Source organism: Pangasianodon hypophthalmus, chromosome 15 (genome assembly GCF_027358585.1).
Source record: "Pangasianodon hypophthalmus isolate fPanHyp1 chromosome 15, fPanHyp1.pri, whole genome shotgun sequence".
NCBI classification, from domain to species: Eukaryota; Metazoa; Chordata; class Actinopteri; order Siluriformes; family Pangasiidae; genus Pangasianodon; species Pangasianodon hypophthalmus.
In genome coordinates this window covers 4,033,301-4,057,028 of record NC_069724.1, presented here as the reverse complement: position 1 = coordinate 4,057,028, position 23,728 = coordinate 4,033,301, and the positions used below count along the sequence as shown (strand labels likewise).

At 39.0% G+C, this 23,728-nt stretch overlaps 1 protein-coding gene across 1 annotated transcript in view; it reads right to left on the bottom strand.

The window, feature by feature from the left end:
- Window positions 1-23,728, bottom strand: part of adamts2a (ADAM metallopeptidase with thrombospondin type 1 motif, 2a) — a 60,915-nt gene that overhangs the window by 18,990 nt on the left and 18,197 nt on the right. The window contains exons 3-5 of the mRNA XM_026938717.3: window positions 17,205-17,373; window positions 3,518-3,720; window positions 1,298-1,381 (exon numbers count right to left, since the gene is read on the bottom strand). Of these exons, the coding sequence (XP_026794518.3) occupies window positions 1,298-1,381; window positions 3,518-3,720; window positions 17,205-17,373 (456 nt within the window). The remainder of the gene's footprint in view (window positions 1-1,297; window positions 1,382-3,517; window positions 3,721-17,204; window positions 17,374-23,728) is intronic.

Below are 23,728 nucleotides of genomic sequence, written 5' to 3'. Positions count from 1 at the left end.
TCTTGTGCACCAGTACAACCAGTCCGAGTACAATCGTCTGAGCAATGTGGTCCCGCTTCAATTCCAGTCTGAAGCTAGCATGGTTCATTCACATTGAGAAAGCAATTTATGGTTGAATTGACCCTGTAGTGAACCAAACAAGCCGTGTATTTTGGGCTGTGTGCAGCATGTTTCTGTAGCGAAGTGCTGCTAATCAGCGCCACGAGGCACAAACTGACAGAAATACAATGTGTTCTGGATATTTAGACTGACAAAAAGAGAGAAATTAAACAAAAAATGATTGAAATGAGTTATTAATATAATTATCTAGTCGCTTATTGAGCGTGACTGGGTGGTTTTGTGGTTTATACACATACTTAGCAAAGGTTTGTTCACCTTTTTCCCATCGCCGTTCTTCTGACCAATAAATGAAAGAGTTTTACGAGGAAGTTTTCAGCCCTGCACACTGTTCAGCCAACGTTGTTTTCCAGTTTTGGGTTTGTTTAATTATGTGCAGTGTGAGCCAAATAGCAAACGAACCAAAAGTATCAATTTCGCTCTGACTCGGACTTGGCAAGCAGATTAATAGGTGTGGAACCATCCTAAAATTACTAAACTGGCACAAGTCCTATCGTGAACTTAACTTCTTTAAATATTTCAGGTCACATTGAATCAGACAGTTGCCTACATTGTACATCATCTCCACATTTACTGCATATTTGAACCACTTATTCATCACAAATACAGCATATTTAAGAAAGATGATGTGATTAGATATGATTTAGCTTCATCTAAGTGGCTGTGTTCTGTTTCAGCCATCTCTTAAATCCACATCAAACCTAAGTTCATGACTGATTTCTCATTAGAATCATTCTGGTTTTGCGGCCAAACAATAGTTTGAATAGTACAAAGTTTGAATAATTGCTGACTCTTGTCGTAATCTTGGGTAAGGCTTGCATAACTCTCCCCGATTAGCTCACTGTATATTGTATACTGCTTGATATAAGAATATGGTAAAGACAGATGTCAGTCCAGCATGTCTATTAGAATATTATATAACATCTGGGGAGTTCTCAAATCTGCTTGTGCTTGTGCAGTGTCATATTATACTTTTTATAGTATGTACCATAATGAAAGTTTGGTAGATCTTTAATATAAAATTGCATCATTTTCTTGGATTCTCTAGCTATCAGCTGGCTCGAACAAATTTTTATCTGGTTGGACCTAGTCATTAAAATAAATAAATTAATAAATTAAAGCAGGCAGAAGAAAAAAGAGGTGTGATGGAGAGCTGATCTTATTTTTAAGGAAGGCTTACCTTGGTTGAGCAGAGCATCACGATTCGCACCAGCACCACGTTGATATGAGCACCGAGTGAGGCATCCTGGTAGATCTCATTCACCTGAGAGCAAAGTCAGAGAAACATGCCAGTAGAACTTCTGAGTAGCTGTTTAGGTAAATAAATGAATGTGGCTTTGAAGCTTGATGCTTTAAAGCAGTTTGTGTGATGTTTGTGTGAATGCTAGTGATGGATCAGCGATGGTGTGACTATGGTAAACAGGCTTTTAACCTCACACTGAGCTCAGGGCAGACACCAAGTGACTTAGAAGTGACACACTAATTACAGGTTTTATGTCATAGAAAAAAAGTAAACTGTTTTAAAAATGTACATATAATTAGAATACCGTAAGACAGGCCAAGCAAGCAGCAACCCTCTTGGGGTCTCGAGACAGCCATCTGTGAGCACGTGTATGTGTGTGTGCCTGTAGAATAAATATCATTTCCCTCCTCCTCACATCTGACCCTGTCTTTTTCCCCATTTACATAGCCCATCATGGGAAGAAACCTGAGAAAGGGTGCCGGACCGATGCCAAAACGCACAGCATGTGGGTGTGTGAGTGTGAGAAAACTAATGAAGCCCTACGACACACACAGAGACTGACAGATGGATGGCAACCCGACCAGAGGCTGTTTAAGAATCTGAGTGCAACTGGGGAAAACGAACAGAGAGGGGGGAAAAAGACAGATTGACAGAAGAAGAAGAAAAAAAAAGAAAACAGATCACAGAGTAGAATAACACAGCAAGATTCTGAGAATCGAACCGAGGTGATGCTCACTGGGCTGTTAATGTTGGCTAGACAAGGGTGGCAAACACTTGATATTTTGCTGGAAATTCAACTAAATGAGACAGTCGATAATTAGTGTCAGGTCTCATTAGCTCGAATAGAGTGGTATTATGTGGTAACTGTGGTGATTAGGGCTGATTCTAACAAGGAGAAGAAAGTCTTCCTCATGTTTATCACGTTAATCAGTCGCTAAAGTTGCCTGGTAACCTTGACAATAAGTCGAGATGGGCTGAACTCTCCATGGATTGTATGGCCATGCATTACTGCGCTCTCCAGCTCTACACACACACACACACACACACACACACACACACACACACAAACACTGCAGCCTTTTACCTTTTAACCTCACCCATAAGCGACAATCAACAATGTTCAGTGCTCTCTCTCATTACCACTGATTTTTTGTCTGTTCATTTTCTCACGTTGTCTGTCTCCGACATAGACGAACACACACATACACACACACACACACACACACAGAGAGAGAGAGAGAGAGAGAGAGAGAGAGAGAGAGAGCTAGCAACCAGAGCAGAGGTCCCTCATTAGTGTGTCGCTGTCTCCGGCCCTCAGTAGGACCCTGGCCGTGTTCTATTAGTCCGGCTCCCAGCATGCCGCTGAGCAGGTAGGCAATTGGCAAGCAGGAGGCCAAAGTGCCAGAAAATCATTAGGATTCAATTAATAATGCAGCAAGGGCTTCCACGGGAGCTTGTCTTCTGCTAAGCAACTGAATGGCAGCACAAACAAAAGTGAGTCAGGATGGACTGTGAACTGTGAGATATGATGGCAACAAGTAGAGAGCCTGAAAAATAAGGACTAAAGCAGGATATACTGATGACAATTTTGCTTGAGTGGAACTGGAACGTTGTGATGAGGAAAAACAATTACGTGGGCAAATAAAAATGGTTTCCAAGTCAAACTGAATGCAAAGCTAGTTGCTTGCGAGTCCAGTCTTGCCCACAGATGTGCACATTAATCCTTCAGGTCAAAAACGCTGTCAGGAGCAGGACAGAATTTCTAGTCTCTCAGGAGCTGTCAGGAAGATGGATGGACGCCCGAGAAATGCAAACTCTCAATCTACGAGCTCCAAAACCACTGAATTACAGTTCTACAGAGCTCACCGGCCCAGATCTTCTGCTATCCGAGGTTACACTGAGACCGAGTTCAATCCTAGCAAGTTTTCATTGGACCCCCACTATTTCATGTGATAGATTAAAATAACAACGACTGATCTCGGACTGCAGTGACTTGCCCCAGCTTGTCCTGGTTAGTTTTCTAGGCGAGCAGGTGTGAAAGATCGCTCTACAACTTCAACACCTTCGCAAGTCAAATTCTGAGGTGGGAAAAGCAGCGAGCAAGTCATGAAGCTAACCGGAATTGCTTGCGGGGAAAAGAAATTCTGGTGGACTTACGATGTTCATAAGGGTGAGCAGATATTTCTGAATATGCTCTCGGCCATGAAACTGCACCACGGAGCAATCCACTCCCAGCAGCACCTCGATGTTGAAGATCTCGTCCTGGTAGGATTGTCTGCGTGCACGCCTGCTGCTGTTCACTTTTGGCTTAAAACCTTTGGATATGGCTTCCACTCCAGCCAGACCACCCAGTACTGAACCTGCAGAAACACACACACACACACACACACACACACATACCGCATGTGCTACTTCAAACACAGCCGAGAATGCATGACATACAATTGATATCACATTCAAAAGCAGCCAAGGGAACGGATTTCAATTTCAGGTCAGCGTGCGTGCAAACTGACGTAATTAAAGAATGAGCAAATCTATAGCATGGCGGACTGAAAAGAAATCACGCATGATATGTTATGACAATAGACTAAATGTCAGTACATATGCCTAGACTAAGCGTTTATCTAACCATCAACGGTTTCCAAAGCCTACTATCTGAACCCCAGAACTCTTCGCAATAATGGATTGCCTTAAGACCTCTAGTGTTCCTCTCTTGTGCATATCTGATACAGCTTTCCCATTCAGACACATAAGTGTTAGTACACGTCACTCAAAACTACATCCACAATAATGGAGAAACTCAGAAAAAAGAGAGTGCAAAAACAGACGGCAGACTGAGACAAGAAATCCGTTCCAGTTCACTGATACGACTGGCTGTTAACCAGCAACACACAATGTACCAAAATCATTGATGAATGTGGGAGTTTATTACAGAACCAGGTGTCATGTGGTTATCTGGAAGAGCATACATGCTGTTATTGGGCCAGTCAAGCCTGCATTGTCTGTGTTTACCTAACCTTGATATCAATATAGCCCTAATGTGGGAACTGAAAAGAGAGAGAAAAAGCGAGCAACGCCAGTAAAAGACGTTGACCATATGGCACAGTGCTGTGCATTTCTAGGCAGTTGTATCGCCGCTAAAAAGCAATTATACAAAAGTGAAAAATGGTACACCACAGATGACAGAATACCCCAAAGTATTGTTTTATCAGCAGCGAGTCGTAACCATAGATTTTGGTGCAGCAGGACAACATTAATAATGACATAATCTCTTGACTTAATTTTGTTTGAGGCTATCACACTTGATTTATACTACAGGCTGTTATCTAGTGGATTTTTAGAGTGACCTCATAATAGGCAGTTATGAGTTGACAACACGCAGTCATACAGCATACACTCTAGTAGCTCATTTTTGAATGTTTTTAGATGTTTAGATGTAGATCTGAAACTAGCCCAAACAATTTGGACACTGGGAAAAGGAGACATATTTTCCACTGTCTGCACTTACACTTTGCCTTTGTTTGCAGAAATTTAATTCTGATTATTTGCTATAAAGCATCTTAGTGGCTGCCGAGTATTCTTAAACTAGTCCAATTTGGCAACCCTGTCATTAACCGTACTGTCTGCTGCTCCTCCTCCAATGAAAATGTTCATAGAGTGAGCATGGGGCAGTGATTCTTCACCCCAATGGTATATTAGGGCTTGCTGCAGTTTCCAAATTTTGACCCTTAGGTGTAACAATAACTAAATGGAGGTAAATGGGGCAGTAAGCATGCTGCCCCACAATTGCATAACATCTAGAAAGCTGAGCAAATCAATGGAACATCGGCTTATATCTGTTAAATAGCAACATTTTTTAACTGGTGGTCACTCAAAAGAGGTAATTCATATTTCAATGGAATTTAAAATGTATGGAGTTGTAAATGAGAACTTTATGAAAATTAGCATTTGTTACAGTTGATATAAATATATGGTTGGGCTCTGCCTCACCTGCCCCTGTTCATAGGGATACAGTGAATGAAATGATATATCCAATATGGCAAATTGTTGACCACTGGAAAGGTTACTGTAAAAGTATTAATCATCCTCAGGTTCTGTAACAAAAAGCATCCACTGCATGGAGCCTCTGCTAGCGCCATAGTAAACAATATGATAATAAGTGTATAAGCTCATGAATAAACCATTTGTTCAACAGAAAAAACATAATTGGAATCTTCCTAGGATGAATCAGCACTTCAGATTTTCACACTCACATTCGCACGCTGCCGGCGTATTAGCATACATGCTTGGAGCAACCAGTTTAGCCTAATTTAGACTAATGTTCAGCTGTTTAATTCTATTGGTTAAATGCTATTGGGGCAATTTGACACGTACCACCGATGACTAATCTATAGTTCCTCACAAGTATAGGCTGTTTGGGATCGTTTATGTAAATGGTGACCATAAATGTAATTAAGAGTGAGATGCTCTTGGCTAATAATGCTCATTCGGGCAGAGGGAAAACAGTGCATGCGCCATGATAAATGACGAAGAGAAGCCTTCATTGCTTTGATAATGACTTCGCTCCAGTTTCAGTTTCATGAATTCCTCCGGAATAGTTCAACATCTCCCAACCTCTGATCAGCATAATGTCTGCAGCAGTGTGGTTTAAATGAGTTCATCTCTTTCAGGCATCATCAATCCATCATCAAAGCAGCTGTTTGAACATTAACCGCTGCTTACATTATAAATGCTCCCTACAGATTTGTTGCTTTTGTGGAATTACTACCAAAACACTGAGGAACTGTGATTAAGTATTAAAAGTAGACTGTATGCAAAGGGAAGACTGCAGAAAAAACCTGATCAAGTTTCCACGACAGATGTAAAGTTCTCGTTTTGAACTCGTTTGGTTCATACACTCCTCTAATAAAACAGCAATCTGATCTAATGAAAGAAACATTCCGCAATAACTCATAATGCTTATCACAGCCCCAATCTATAAAATGGCCATCCTCCCAATCTACAAAACCAGAGCAAAGACCATGAATCAAAGTATTCACAAGGGCTTGAGAGCTTAAAGCCAAGACTTTAAACACCCGATGAAGTCAGCAGTTTATCAGCTCAAGCCTGCAAACTACAGGGAATACACACAACAAGAACAACAAACGCTCTACCTGCAAGTGCCAGCACGCTCCTGAAAACTGGGAAATATGTCATCAATTCTTAGTCTCAACAGTTCATAATCTATTAACTCAATACAAATCATATTATCAAATCAAATCAAAATCCTCTGTTATGCCAAATTAGGCTTGCGATATAATCATTTATTTGTCTCCACACGATTTTACACTGCCATGATATCCAGTGATGTTTACTCTGATTATATTATATTATATTATATTATATTATATTATATTATATTATATTACCTGCCAACACTTCTGCATTTTGTTTAGAAGGTCCGCATTTTACGCTAGTATAAGTTATCACTCAAAATACGCCAAAAGAGATTATCATCATACGAATCTGGAATGATTTGCACAGGTTTTTTTTTTTTTAACTCGCCAATATTAACTGACAATGCCTGGAAGCCCCGCCCCCTTCAGCTCATCGCATATTAGTGTTCTCTCGTCTAGATTTTCCTGCGAATGCACTGACACCTATGCTTTCCGTCAAGGTAAAAGGAGAATGTTCCGAGTTCATTAATATGAGATAAAATCTGTCAGTGCACATGTGACTTTGCTAACATCAGACAAGTATACACTGAACATCAGTTAACTATATTTAATAGGGACCTCACCGAAAAATTTCATCACCGAAAGGCCACATTTATCATCTATAGTTTTCAATGTCTGTGTGATGCAACCCAGGAAATCAGATAATCCAGGAAACCTGAGTCAGCTCCTAACAAGTCGACTTCCTTCAAACTTACAACCAGCATCAATGCTCCTAGCATCAACGCTCCAACTCAGCACAGTCATACACCACAATCACTGCCACAGTCAACCGGGTATCACAATGTCACCACAGTCATCATATTTCAAGGGTAAAAGGTTTCAATGCACCACTCTGTGCTTGGCCAAATCCTAAAAATAGAAAGCTACAGAAGGCTGGCCATGTGTTTGTAGGTGCTATGCTGAAGAAAAGGCTGTGTCTGCCTTTACTCTTGACAGCATTATTGATAGACCTGCTTTATAGAGTCATGGTTTCTAACTGACCTGCTGAATGGCTGTTGGTGATACACAGAGCTAACAAATAAACTGATGTCAATTGTTCTTCAAATCACCAGTATTTGGTATTTGAGCAACAAACGGTCTGTCTCGAAAAACCTGCAGGATGTCACTGTGGATGAATTCTGGCAGACCAAAAAGACGAAAAAACAAAAAAACAAAAACAGGTTTTTCAGATTAGAACTCAACATTAGGAAAACAAAATTATATTTCACCAAAACGAGGCAGAAATGCCTTGGCTTGCCTAGCTCTAGTCTGGGTGAGTCTGTGCTCACTGTAGCCTCAGTTTCCTGTTCTTGGCTGATAGGAGTAGAACCTGATGTGGTCTTCTGCTGTTGTAGCTCATCCACCTCAAGCTTTGGTGTGTTGAGCTTTCTGAGATGCTTTTCTGCTCACCACGGTTGTAAAGAGTGGTTATTTCGGTAACCATAGCCTTCCTGTCAGCCTGAACCAGTCAGGCCATTCTCCTCTAACCTCTCTCATCAAAATGTTTTTGTTTTTTTTTCGTCTGCGGAACTGCCGCTCACTGGGTGTTTTTTTGTTTTTCGCACCATTCTGTGTAAACTCTAGAGACTGCTGTGCGTGAAAAGAGGAGTGTAAAGGGTCCTTCTCCCGGGCCCCAACACATATCATAACATCTAAAACATGCTAGCATGATAGCATAAAAAGCGCGACATGTTTGATCTATGTGAGGTCTCAGCTCTTCTAAGCATTCTCTGCTAAGATACGACTAAAGTCTGTACTCGCTAAACAAAACCACAGACAGAAAACACACATAACCAGAGGATGATACTGCATACACACACTTGCATTCCAGAGGTCTCCAAGTAACACACATGGCTTTTGGAGAAGTCCAGGAAGATTACTTGCCAGATGGATGCGCAGACATTGGCATCAAGAGTCAAAACAAAATGCATAACTTGGCGTTTTGAACAAGGCTGGCAGATGTGACCGTTCAAGCAACAGACTTCGAAAAATAAACATGGAATAAATCTGAGCAAATTGCATGATGTTTGGTGTATATAAACAACAGGAAAGGCATGCAAAGGGTGTAAAATTTTAATCACAACGAGTTATCAAAAAAAAAAAACACCCAAATTCAGACGAATCCTTAAATTCCTTTCAACACTACAACAGCTCCCACTGCCAGAGCTTAGCACGTCTAGCCTCATGTCTAATAGGGTTTATTTCAGTAAAAAGTACAACTTCAATTATTTTTGTAGTCCAATGTCATTATACAGAGAAACACAATGAATGACAAAACTGCTAATTGCATCCTTACTTAAAAAAATACTTAGAGAGAAATGCACTAAGGTAAAAAAGCACCTGATTTACTAAGAACCTGAATAACAATTCAACAATTAAATTGCATGTGCAATGGGATAAACTGTGTGTACGGTTAAATGGTGTGTTGCAGGTGGTTTACAAATAAAATGAATAACTTTTTATTCATTACATACAAAGTTGGAAGAGGAAACAATATGCAAGGATTTTACATTTTACAGTAGCTGCAGTGAGATTTGAGTTCGAAGAGACTTCTATTATTTATATAAATTATTAAAAAATACTTAAGTAAAACACTTGTTTTGTGTGTTAAAGTTAATTTTGTTTTCATGCACAAATGAATTACAATTGTAATTATGAATAACACACAAGAAATGCATTTGCGAATAGGTTTCTAATGTGTATTACAATATTAAACTGAATTTCAATGATGTATTATGTTTTTTTTTTTAAATTACACAGTTATACAATTTAATCATATTGTTAATCTTGTTACTATTGTTATGTACTTAATCATATTAAGTACGTAAATTTTAAGTGCATATTTTAAACACAATTTAGTGCATTTATTTTTTTTTACTAGGGTTATTCAGGGTAATTCAGCTACTTTAACCCCTTTTTTCCCACCATGCATTGGTTAAAGAAAAATATTTACATCTGGCCTATAGCAATCGTGTAGCGCAGGATAACAGAAACATACAGCGCACATGCATATCACTGCAGACCACAGCGGAGGGCGAAACTAACAAACAGTCAGCTAACAAACCTTCTGACGTCATTTTATCTCCTAACACACACATGGCCAGTGTTCATACAGAGTAAACACACCTCACACAGACACTCCGCTCATCAACATCACTCTCAGCCACAACACAGGCCCAAGAAAATAATCCTAATTACTGTGTTTTCCATAAGAGTGCCACTGGTGCACAGTAATTACAGTTCTGGACTGCATCGTAGATCAAGCTGTGAGTCTCAGCTGAAAAATCAGGCCAACCGAAATGGAAACAGCAGTGCTGAGATGGCCACTCCAGGAGCAAAGGCCATGGTGCCATCTGCAGAAGACATTGTGTGTGTGCATATGTTTGTGTGTGTGTGTGCGTGTTTGTGTGCATGTGTGTGTGAGGATGTATTAGAGGACGTTTCAAGTGTAAGGTGAGGACATGCAGAAGCAGCAGAAGCAGCAGCGCTGCAGGAAGTGAACTCTCCTCTGAAACACTGGGCCAGTGGAACTAGAATGTTGTTGTTTCAGGATGAGAAGATATTTAAATGAAGAACATGTGTCTCTCTCTCTCTCTCTCTCTCTCACACACACACACCCACAAACACACTCACACAGAACAATGATACATTCATGTCAAACATTTCTGAATGTTTCTGCTTTTTTAGCACTTTATGAAACGTGTGGTAATGTTTGTGACTGTGCTGGACTTTCAGCACCCTGTTAATCAGTCATATTAAACTAACTTATTTATAAACACTTCACAAGGCATAAGTGATTAAGCCAAATGGTTTCCATCAAACAGTTTCTCATTTCCCATCAGGATCTAATGGATTTTAAGGACTCATTCTTGAAGTAAGTAAAAAGTAAGGAATAACCCATGACAGATAATGCTGTTCGAACAACATATCACGCTTTTTAACTATTTATAGCTACATTTAATGTTACTGACTTTCTGCGAGACGAGTTCCTGTTATCAAAAAAAAAAAAAAAAAAAAAAAATGCACAAGTTACTGTCATGTTACTGTCAAGTTACTGAGAATCCCAAAAGTGCAAACTCCTGAAGACTTTCCCATGACAGTTACAAAGCCCTGACACTGGAGACTCCTTCTCATAACATTTTTCTCGTAACAGAAAGCTTCAGCACATCAACAATTATATGTTTTTGTTTATTAAAAACCAACACAAGTTTTTTTTTAATCAATTTATTATTTGGCTTAGATTATGCATGCCATACTAATCCCTGTGAATGGGCTGTTACTATAGAAACACTAACATATTAGAACGAGTGCATTAATGTAAACCTGTGATTTATGTTACAGAGGAACTACTGTCAGAGGCATGCTGCCTAAAGTACATGATCAATACTGACATGTTTATCACTGGATCACCATTAAAATACCGTTTATTACCAAAAGGTGACCATCAGACTCCATTAGGACCCTTTAAACTGTGATAGAGGGGACCAACGGTTTTTATATCTTAGAGGGGACCTGATAGTTTTGACCATGTGGGGACATGTGGCTGGTCCCCATGAGAAAAACTGTTTGTTTGTTTTTACAAATATTGCAGATTTTATATTAAAAAATTAATAAAATATTTCCTTTTGGTTACTGGGGTTAAAGTTAGGGGTAGGTGTAGCATAGCATTAATAATTATGTCAATGTCAAAGATAAATGTGTGTGTGTGTGTGTGTGGGTGTGTGTGTGTGTGTGTGTGTGTGTGTGTGTGTGTGTGTGGTTGATATTCCTGGGTGACTGAAATGGGCAGAGACTTCCACAGATACAGGAGATGCCCTCTTTAAACTTTAATTTGACTACACCAGATGTGTGTGTACTTTCTGTTTAACCAGATTCTCCTCCATGTTATTTTATTTACAACCCTCAAAACACAGGGCTGTGAAAAAGTATTTGCCCCTTCCTGATTTCTTCACTTTTTGCATGTATCACACTTTCTTGTTTCAGATCAAACAAAAGTTAATATAAGAAATATAAATATAAATAAAGAATATAAATATAGCCTGAGTTAACACAAAATACAATTGAAAAAGGTTATGCAACACCGATATCACTAATGTGAAAAGTAATTGCCCCCTTAAACTTAATAACCTTGTTGTGTCCCATTGAGCAGCAACAACTGCATCTGTTAACTGGAGATCAGTTAATCAGTTTTACATCGCTGTGGAAGAATTTTGGCCCACTCTTCTTATATAATTAAATCAGAATTGCCTTAATTCAGCCACATTGGAGGGCTTTTGCACATGAACTGCCAGTTTAAGGTCCTGCCACTGTAGGGGACCTTGAGTAGCTAATCATTTTGTTTGAAGATCTGTGTGACAAATAGGCAAAAATAGAAGAAATCAGAAAGGCAAATACTTTTTCATGGCACCGTAAATAAACCTACCTACCTTTAAATGCAGTTTTTAAAGAAAAAATGTTTTATGATACTAAAACATCCAGATTTGACAAAAAAAATTAAACTTTTTTAGTGAGTGCAAAGGTTTCTTAGATTATACATAATCTCACTTTTTCAGAATTCAGACATTTCAATTTTTTTTAGTTGTGACTGCAAGCCACATGTGGTAAAATGTGACTCAGGGCTGTAAACAGTGCTTGGAAGAGAAATACAACATGAACCTCTCCAACCAGAAGGACCTAAACAAAGGCAATTGCTTTGGTTAGCCTTTAGTTGAGCTCTTAATGTTTATAGCGGGAAAACAAAGGCATTTTTAAAGCCTGACCTGTCCCTGTTCCCTCTGCCTCATTTTTCCCCTCCACAAGTTATACACTAACTCTGAGTTTTGCCCTTCTCATGTCTGCCAAGTAGAGCTTAAAATCCCATCAAATCTGCCACGTAGACACTGTCTGACTGAGTCCAGGCTTGGCTGCAACATGTCTCTGCTGGATTTCAGTATGAGCTTCAGCCCTCATTCACACTCACACAGTTGACACAGATCTACTCATCCAAATCTGGGTGCTTTTTTAAAACCCCCTGCACACAATATTGCTCAGCACTATACATCAGACTACAATAATACAACAGTTTTCTATTTTATTATTGTAGTCTAATATATAATGCTGAGCAATATTAAGTCTGAGATTCAAATGGTGAGGTGCATCATAATAACACGTCATGTTGTCCACATACTACAGCATGGAGCTCAACTCAGTGTAACCACATAATCATTTTACATTAGAATGCAAAACAGTGTTTAATGATCTACAGAAATGACCCCCGCAAGCAGCCAGGACGGTGATTCAGGGAAGCAAAAGATCATAATTTTATATATTACATTTTCTTCTCCTTCTGATCAGCCAATCACGTGGCAGCAGCACAATGCATAAAATCATGCAGATACAAGTCAAGAGCTGAAAACGTCAGAATCACTGTGATATTGGTGACTTTGACCTTGGCATCGTTATTGGTGCCAGACTGGCTGGTTTGAGTATTTCAAAAACTGCTGATCTGGTGGGATTTTAATGCGAAACAGTCTACACAGAATGGTGCAAAAACAGCAACAAAAACAACAACAACAAAAAAACATCCAATAAACAGCAGTTCTGTGGGCAGAAAAAAATCCTTGTCGATGAGAGAGGTCAAAGCAGAATGGCCAGACTGGTTCAAGCTGACAGGAAGGCTACAGTAACTCAAATAACTACTCTTTACAACTGAGGTGAGCGGAAAAGCATCTCAGAATGTACAACCTTGAGATGGATGAGCTACAACAGCAGAAGACAACATCAGGTTCTGTTCCTGTCAACCAAGAACAGGAATCTGCACTGCTGGTTGGGCCAGAATTGGGCATCAACAGCATGAATCCATGGATCCAACTTGCCTTGTGTCAGGTTGGTGGTGGTGGTCTAATGGTGTGGGGAATGTTTTCTTGGCACACACTGGGGCCAAAACCAATCAAGATTCATGTGAATGCCACAGTCTGAGTATCTGAGTATCATTGCTGATCACATGCATCCTCTTACAGCCACAATTTACCCATCTTATAATGGCTACTTCCAGCATGATAATGCATCTCTAATAAGACAAACTGGTCCCATGAACATGACAATGAATGTACTACTTCACTGGCCTCCCCAGTCACCAGATGTAAATCCAGTAAAGCACCTTTGGAATGTGGGAGAACTGGAGATTCGCAGCATGAATGTGCAGCTGGAAAATATGCAGCAATGACTGTATGTGATGTAATCACATCAACATGGGCCAGAATCTCAAAGGAATGTTTCCAACACCTTGTAGGACCCATGCCATGAAGAACTGAAGCTGTTCTAAGAGCAAAGGCAGTCCTACTCAGTATTAGTACACTGTTCCTAATAAAGTTAGCTGGTGAGTGGTAATGTGCGTGTGAAGAACATTCAGAAGAGCATTTCGTGACAGTTACCATAACAACAAGACGCTCGTGAGCAGTGTCAGAGCGTAACAAGTAGCAACAGTTAATTGAGTCTGTTACCCATGGTCATATATTGCCTTGCCATTGGCTTAAATTATCAAAACATAAACTAAATGTACTTATTGAACAGTAGGCGTGATTCATGTCCCACACCATACTGCTATGACTCTTTAACTGGAATCACATCTTTCCCATTCTTCTCATGAAAAGATTCAAATAAACACGCATTGATGCAAATGCAGATGCGTAGATTGTCTGCAAAGCTTCTGATCCCGTTTACAATTCTTCCAATTAACAGACCATTAACCCTTTCATGCACAGTGTCCACACTTATGGACAGTCAATTTAAGGCTGCTTTTAGGAAAATACTGTTATTTCTTTTGATTTCTAGATCTGCCTTTCCTAATGCAGAATGTATCTGGTATTTCTTAACAAACATTCTACACAAAAACGCAGATGAATTTAAAAAGAAAAAAAAACTTGTGTCAGATTCCAATAAATGTCTTAGCTTTTTTCCCCTTTGAAATCAGCGGCATCATTCAGTCCCATACTGCGTAATGTTTGTACACGTCAAGAATATTGCTAAATTTTGCTCAAAAACGATACTTAATATAGATAACCAATGGTTAAATCTGAATGTTAACAATTTATGTTTATAAACACATTGGATTTTTGGATATTTTATAGAATTCCTACACATGGCCAATCCATCCACTTTTTTATTACGTGACATTTAGAAAAAAGGTTAAAATGCATATGACATGCAAGTCTAAGTATTAGAAAAAGCTAAAAAGCTGGATATGTTTTTGAATAATTTATGTACGAAAGGATTATGAACTGAGTGTGCACAGTGCAGCACAGTGACATCTTCATAATGATACATGATTCAATTATTCTTCCAGATTTTATATTGATTTATATTGATTGTTAGAAATCACCAGCTGACCAGTGTCACAAACATGGACACTTATTACACTTGTTATATTGGGGTACATGTGGAATAACCCATTGGGTGACTCTTCCCTCCAATACCTCAATGCCTCTTCTTTCATTCTTGCCTCAAGATAAATGACCCAGAAGCACTCAAAGCAAAACTGAAGTGAGTTTAAGACAAACCGAGCTTCGACGTTTCCCCAACTGAACCCTTCAGGCGATACTCTGAGTGACATGTGAATCTCTCCGAGAGAGGTTGATGACTCTGGTCTCCTCCTCACACCTCTCCCACACAGTGCAGTAAAGGAAGTGCACTCAGGGCAAGAAAGTGAGAGAGAGAGAGAGAGAGAGAAGCGGGAATGGGGAATGCATGTAGAGAAGTGAATCAGCCCCGGAGACATGAGCTAAGCTGAACCAGGTTACTTAGAAAAAGTAAATCGTAAAGGTCAAGATTAGTCACCAGGTTTTATCAACAAAACCAAACCACTCTTTTTCTAGGGATTCACAACATTAGACATTTCACATTCTATACTATGGAAGACCCTTCATATGTCACTCTAAACCTCTTTGTCACATTGGCCTTTTTTATTCTTCTGAGACCAACAAAATGGCAGACTTCTTGAGGACACAGTTTTACATTCACCTGTGATAAAGGGAAATAAGCACAATCAACACAATAACGTATGTTCAACTCAGAATGCTGTAGCTTTACTCTGTAGTCAGGGTCAAAGTGGCTCAAAATGATGGCACAGATCACATATAATGATCATATTGGAGCATCACTGATCTTGATTCAAATGGCAAAATAGATTTTTTCATCATTATATCAATAACTAATACATTTTCCCACACCAACACCCAAATATGATATCATGATGGCTGGTTCCCTCTATCCTTTCTTGATAATTTATCTGCACTTCTTGACATTCTTGACAATATTGTAAGTTTCAAAACTGGTATTAAATATGAATCCTGTTTACATCTTCACATTACGTTCATTAAAAACTAGTTTTTTTTTAATGAATGCTATGAATTTATCTAGTTCCTGGTGTTGGTGTTTTTTAGACTTCCTAACACTACATCTTACTATTTGATTTTTTTTCTTTTTTGTCTCATAAATAGTGTGGTTTATTCAATTCAGTGAAAAAATATGTTGCATTTTTACAAGCCGTTCAAAATTATAGATTATTCTTACATCACACAAGAGGTTCATTTGCATATTATTTGCATACTGGACTGTGATTGGCCCATGGTTACAATCAACAAGTGCAACTCACATGAAGTTAGACACAGCTCTGTAGTGACCTACAACTCAATATCAAACTCAAAGCTCAATAAATTACAAATCAAAAGACTTTTTCTTTTCTGTGGAGTGGCAAATAAATCTCAAATAAATGTATTCGTCTCCCACAGAAAAATTCGGGATAAGATTAGTTGCTAACCTAACCTAACCAAAAGATACTCTCCTACGCTGACAACCAACATGCTTCTCTCATCATGAAGCATGCCATTAGTCAGTTAATTTACTGAAGGAAGCTAATGTTCCATTGTTGCAGTCCAACAATCTGAGTCAGTTATAAACTGTTGATTATAGTATAAACCACTTGAATCGCTCTAAAACTTAATGTAGTGCTGCTCGCAGTTAAATATTTCGCTATGTACAAATACAGTAGCCATATTTCAGAACTTTTGCAAGTCAGCTAATAAATATTAATGAGCACCAAGAGTCTGCTTCTTAATATTAACAACGAGTGGGTGGCATCAGCAAAACTAGCTGGAGATGCTGAGGGAGTCATTCTACTAGAATTTATTAAAATACCTAGAGTAGATATGCTTTCAGAGTAAAGCTCACATAAGACACTGTGTTTTATAGACACTCAGTGTGCCTGAATATTATGCAACTGACTAAGACACATCTGGCTCGTTCTGACATCAAGAACAAATGTCCAACATTACATATTCACCTATAATGCTAAAAATATGTAATTTAATAGATATAATACAATAGACACTATTAGTCACTAGTATTTCATTCAGAAAATTAAATCCAGCTGCTGCTACAGTTGTTAATAAACATGATTTAATCCAGTAAAATGGCTCTGACTGACATCTAACATTTGAAATTCCTTGAATATATTCTTTAATATTCACACATCAATCTAAACCTTTTCCCAAAGACTTTATCGTCTTTGTATTCTAAGGCCTATATTTGGTTATGTTAAGGAAAACCAAGCACCAAGAGCTAAATCTTTTGGCACAAAGCATCAGCATAAGTGCTGAGCACTGAGTCCTGACCTCTGGGGTGAAAGTAGTCGGCATGACTGATGGCTGGTTTCTTGATGTCAGATGAGCGGTAGAGGATGTGATGTCGCCCGGATCCACCCTCCTCCTCTCCTGTCATGTCGCCTCCTCTCTCCAGTGGCTCGATGAAGAACTCCTCCTGACCTGCGCGGATCATGCCCGCCTGACAGGAAGACAGAGACAGGGAAGGAGCCAGTGAGAAAAAGCAGACAGAGATAAAAAGACCTAGCAAGATAAGTCTAAAAAAGAAAGAAAGAAACACTTCATTCAGAGACAGGTACAAAGCTTGCATGTAAAGTCCATTAAGTGAAGCAGCTAGAGGGGCTATTTCCGTAGGATCACTATATCATATTTTCAGCCGCTTTGGAAGAAACCCGATCTTCGAATCGATCCGTTCTCTGTCTTCACCTAAATCATGCGTGCAGGCAGCAGCCATCATTAAAATCTGCAATGCTACCAGCTACGGACCAAAAAGAACCGTACTAATAGATTCCCGAGAAGCTGTCATTGTGTTCCCCGAGTCGAATTTAAGCTCCCTGTGTTTACACAATTAAAGCAGAACAGGTTGTCAAAGACGAGAAGAAAGAAATCCAAGCCAAGAAATGAGATCAATACAAATGTCTTCTAGTGAAGAACTGACAAGTTGATAGACCTGTCTGTTTCTGTCTGCCTCTGGTTGTATCTAGTTGATGGTGGCTATCTGAAAGACGGGACGTACTCGGCTGCCTGAGGCGCCATGGACATAACAACCAGGAAAAAAGACAGAGAGCAAGCGAGTAAACGACAGACTGACTATCCTGTGGGACTTATTGATTAGTGCGCAGAGATGGGCCCTACTCTGGTACATACTTCCTGCTAGCTTTTCCCTGAAATCAAGGTCTTCTCCTCACAGCCAACAAGTCAACTTTGTCTGAATTAGCGTTGAAGTTTCTGAAGCTGTTCAAACAAGAGCTCTTAACGTCACCTCAGCGCTCCTGGCGTTCCCAGGTCATCGCTAATAATGCAGAGAGAGCCTTGAGCAGGCCGCTGAGCTAGCCATTTAGCTCAGCCTCACAGAAAATATTCCACCGAAAGCTGTCCCTTCCTCCTCCCTCACTCTGTTCTACCTCCCCTGAGGGTTCATTATGAAGGAAATGGCCGCATGCCGCATAAACCGATACTGCCGTACTCAGGTTCAGCCATCACACTCACCCACAGTACTGACAGAAAAGCATCTATCCTGCGTCGGAAAGAAACGCAGCTGATTCACAACTGTGTTGTCTTTATTACTGGGGAAGCTTATAACAGTACCACAAAGTGTCAACCTAAGACACTTTAAAAACCTGACGTATATGACTTTTAGCATCACTGCCTCCAACAGTTACATACTAGTTACCTGTAGTGGAAAGTAACAAACTATTTGTACTCTCATTACAGTACTTGAGTACCTCGTTCGCTGCAACAATACTCTCTGGAGTAAAATTAAATCACTTTTACTTTGCTACATTTATTTTTGTTATTATTTCACTGTTACTGCGTAAAGCATAATAAGGCATTCAACTCTGGAAGACTGTAAGCCAATTAAAACGCACTCTGTTCAAACTGTAATTCACTCTCGAGACAATCTAGCTTCAGACACCAAATGCTTACTGAGCAGCAGCAATGACTGAGATAGTGGAGACAGGTGATCATCCCTAGCCCAATTTATCAGCTATCTTCAGGTTAACTTGCTTCAGCTTGATAATGATCTGCAAATTATGCAAGCCAGAACCTGCGGAGATATCGGCATTTCACAGCTCAACATCCAACCTGCAGGAACATGTACAGGGAAGTCATTAGCTAGCTGAGAATGAAAGTTTGAAACATTAAACCTAAGACGACACTGTGATGTTCGGTAGCTATCACCTGTTGTAGCTATCACCTTTGTACTTTTTCCAGCACTGCTAATTATACAGACTAGCTATATACTAAAGAATAGACATAAAACTGACCATCAACCCTATTAATGACCAGATAGAGGAATTCCATTAGACTTTGAAGATATAGTGAATAATTGTGGTGAAAGTTAGCTGAAGCTAGCTGTTTTGAACCTTGTATTTGAAATACAAGCTTTCCAAAAAAATCCACACCCCCAAAATTTCTGGATTGACAACAAACATACAAACAAACTATAGAAGTTACAGGAAAGAAGAAACAGGTCTTTGTCCAGGTTGGTTGAATACTGGTGGTCCAGTTTGTTAATTTTTTTTAATCCTGTTTACAGAGCAATGGACCAGAGGCAAGACTATTACAATGTGTTATGAAAAATCATTAACCTTCAATTTAGTTTAAATAAAAGCTAATAGATTGGTCATTGCAAAATATCTGAGTCTCTGTCTGTTTGTGTTCATAGCTGGAAAGCCTATAAACTGACAGGAGGAGTTTTACACCACACTTGTATAAGTTTAAGGGATTTAGAGGACAAATTCTTTCCATCAGGAAGGCTTGGGGATAGATCCAAAATCCTGTAAACTGAAATTATAGCCTATCATCAAAAAATGAAAAAAAAAAAAAGAAAAAAAACCCTAAATGAAAAACCACAATGTAGTGTATATCTTTTGGCTTCCAGGCATGTAAAAACGATTAAACACAGAATCATTAATACAGTGTTTCGCTTGCTGTGATTTACCCGGATGACAAACAACAGCACAGGCTTTCCAACAGAACAAGCGGGGCCGGCTGCACCGTCCAACACCAGCGCACTGGGTCCAAGTGCTCTTTATCAGGACTACTGCTGTTTCCACTGAGTGCAGGAGTCATTTCCTGCCAGCGCTGAGGTGGGGAGAGAGCATGAGAGAAGTCAGATAGATCATCTGGCTACGTGGGGAGTGGACAGAGAATGGTTACTTTACTGGAGACAACCCACTTTCAAGGCCTCTTACAAGAAAGCCACAACTGACACTGCTTATGCATGTGTATTTGTCAGCCTGTACTGTTAATGGACTTGTCCGCTCTCTTACAAATGTCATGTCAGCACTGTCCAAGCCGCATGCTGCCTCGAGGTGTCTCACTGCAAAAGCTTTTAAGCACCTCCAGCATTTCTCCAAATTTCTATCCAAATAGTTCATCGGCTGTGTTTCATCAACTCTATTTAGATAAATGTCACGTCTTGCAACACCCGAGAGGCGGTCAGAGGTAATCTGAGTCTTGGATCTAACTGCTGAGACAGAATCCATGACTTGGGTCAGAGGCAGGCAGGGTTAACCAGGAAAATCCATAAACATAATCCTAACTGGCAGACTGAGGTCCAAACCAGAAAACTCTAAAACTTTAATTAGAACATACGGAAGGAATCAAAACTGGGTTAAAACATTTTTGAGCTTGGAAATGTTTTGAGCTTGGTTTTGTATTTGTAAGGCGATATGCAAAAAAAATACCTTTAAAATAAAATTAGATTCACAAATATATTTGTTAATTTCGAATGTTGTGAATATCCTATTTTGCGAAGTGCTTTAATCCTGGTCAGGGTCACGGTGGAGCCAGAGCCTATCCCGGAAACAATGGGTGTGAGTGGGAATACGCTCTGGAATGGGGCCAGTTAATCACAGGGCACCACCATGCACACACACATTCACACACTCACTTACACATGGGGACAAACTGGTGTAGCCAATCCATTTACCTGCACCAGAGAAGCCGGAGGAAACCCACATGGACACAAGGAGAGCACATGAAACTCCACACAGACAGTAACCCAAGCTCTTTTTTTTGCTACCTATTTATTTATTTTGACTAAAATCTATAGTCATGTTTTGACTGATGAATAAGAGCACCATGACAAGATTGACTGTCTAATCAGGAAATGATTCTGAATATCCAATGAAAAATCATTTCAAAAACATTTACTGAATGGACAATGTTGTCATGGTGTTCTTATCTGTCTGTCAAAACAAATTTATAAATTACAGTGAGTCATAAATCCACAAATTCATCCACACAAATTCATGCAAGACTTGAGTCACACTGGTCAAATCTGAATCTTTGTATGAAATATCTAAAAACTAAAGCTGTACAAAACATTTCCAGACATTTAAACAAAGTACAGTACTGTGCAAAATCTTAGGCAACCTATTTTTTTTTTAAGTACTAACTTTGTTATAGATTTTTTTTTATAACTTCTTCATTATCCTGTCAGTACAAACATTTTAGATTTCCAAACATTCGTTTTCCTGCACAAAATTAAATGTTAGAGAAAAATGTTTGTATGACAGTAAAGAAAGCAGCATATTATGTAAGAGGCCACTTTACAGACAAAATGACGGCTGCTGAGTTTTGCTGCAAAAATAAAAAGCAAGTGCGATAGTCAGTGTATCCAGTACAACTGTGGCTGCTTCTGCAAGACACTCAGTAAAACAAATAAAGCAAATAATTTCCTTATAAAACTGCACAAATGTTACTTGAGACTATTTTTTTAAAGCAAAGGGTCATCACACAAAATATTGACTTTGATTCATTTATAACTGTTTACTGGTCTTTATAGTATTTTTTTAATGTAGAAACGTTTAATTTCATTATTTCTGAAGGCATCTTTGCTCTACAGCATTTCTTTGCATGTGCCTAAGACTTTTGCACAGTAAAAATTACATTTGTGAAAAAAATCCAATTTATCCATTCTGTACTGCTTATTCTACACAGAGTCATGGGAAGCCTGGAGCCTATCCCAGGGGCACTCGGGGCACAAGGCAGGGGACAATCGCACACACACTACAGATAATTTGGAAATGCCAGTCCGCCTACAGCGCATGTCTTTGGACTGGGGGAGGAAACCGGAGTACCTGGAGGAAACCCCTGATGCACAGGGAGAACATGCAAGCTCTGTGCACATGGTGCGGAGGCGGGAATTGAACCCCTGACCCTGGAGGTGCGAGAAAAACATGCTAAGCACTGAGCCACCAAGCATGAATAAAATTTGTAAGAATATCACTTTCCAGTTTCTGTAGGAAATTGCCCAAGATAACTACAGCCAAAAGAATTTAGAAATCAGAGAAACATCGCTAAGAACGGCTAAAGATACAAGCAAGACTAACAAATGAATATTAGAGCTGCATTATTCTAGATGAAAAAGGAGTCATGATTTTTTTTTCGCTTAGAACTGAGATCACGAGTCTTACATTACATATATTTCATTAAAATCTTAAATTAGTGTAGCAGAGCGTGATAGCTCCATTTGGCCATTTTTGTGGATGTTCGTAAATGAAGGTTCTTGAATTCGAATTACAGATTTAATGGTACATTACATGTACTGCAATAGCTGAAATCCTGAGCAAGAACAACTGATATTTATTACAAGATTTTAAGCATATTACAGGGCTGAGAGTGCAATGTGTTCTCCCAATGTTAAAAGGAAACCAGCAATATCAACATCTGGTTAAATTAGGCAACTGTGGCTGAAAATCGGTCTTGATAAAGGTGTCTAATGCATCACTGATGGGTTCAGAGACTGCAGCCATGACTCACTCGCAACAGTCATTCATTGTATTTGTTTTAGCAATTGAGAATTTAATATTCAGTTAAATACACAATATTAAACCTTTGTTTAGGACAAATTTGTTCCTTCTCACTACAAGCAGGTGTTTGGGTCATTGGCGGTTCAACCCCACAGTTCTACACACTTATCATTGTAATTCCAATATACAGTGTTCATTAATTCGTCTTCACCTTGATATAACACATACCTTGCTTCTGACTTTCCAGTCTTGACTTTATGGAGGTCTAACATTACAGTTATGCCCCTATATTCATGCATGAGTGGTGTTAAAACATGCGTTACAGCACAGTCGCTTGGTCGCTAAAATGACGTGACTTAGCAGTTCACTGCCTGCTGTCAGTTAGCTATGAGCTCGATTTTACAGCAACTTGATGAGCATACCGTTTTATCAAGATGACTTCTTTGTTTAAAATGAAAAAAGATATTATCAAAAAACATGCTACATCATAAATATGTTAATATGTTAAACATATTAATAAAAGAGAAACCTGCACTCATGAACCACAATCTCAGGGTTTATTTCCAATGTTTAACAAAAAGAAAGAATAATCAATTAGGCGAGCTGACAAACTAAGCGGCTATTGGTTAAACTTTTGTGAGATTTTTATTAAAATATGTAGAGTAAAATTTACATCTATGTGTGTTGGAGATACAGTATATTTTATTTTGCTGTATTTGTCTGATTTTAGAGAAGGTGATAGTCGTGGTCTTGTCCTGTCTAATATGTGTGAGACACTAAATGCCTAAAATATTTGATTGTAATTTCATATCTAAACATTTGGAAAAGTTTACAATCAAAATTTACTAAATTTGTAGCTGTAAAAGTAAAATCATTCTACTGATCTGTTGTGCACGATAGGTGCTTCTACTGTTACCTTAAATGGGCAACTGAACCGGCCGGTAGATAACTCCATAACTCCTAATCTGAAGGGTGAATTTAAAAATAATCAATGCAATTCTGCATTGATTTGTAAGAACTGTTAGTAAGAATTTTTTTTTGCAAACGTATTTC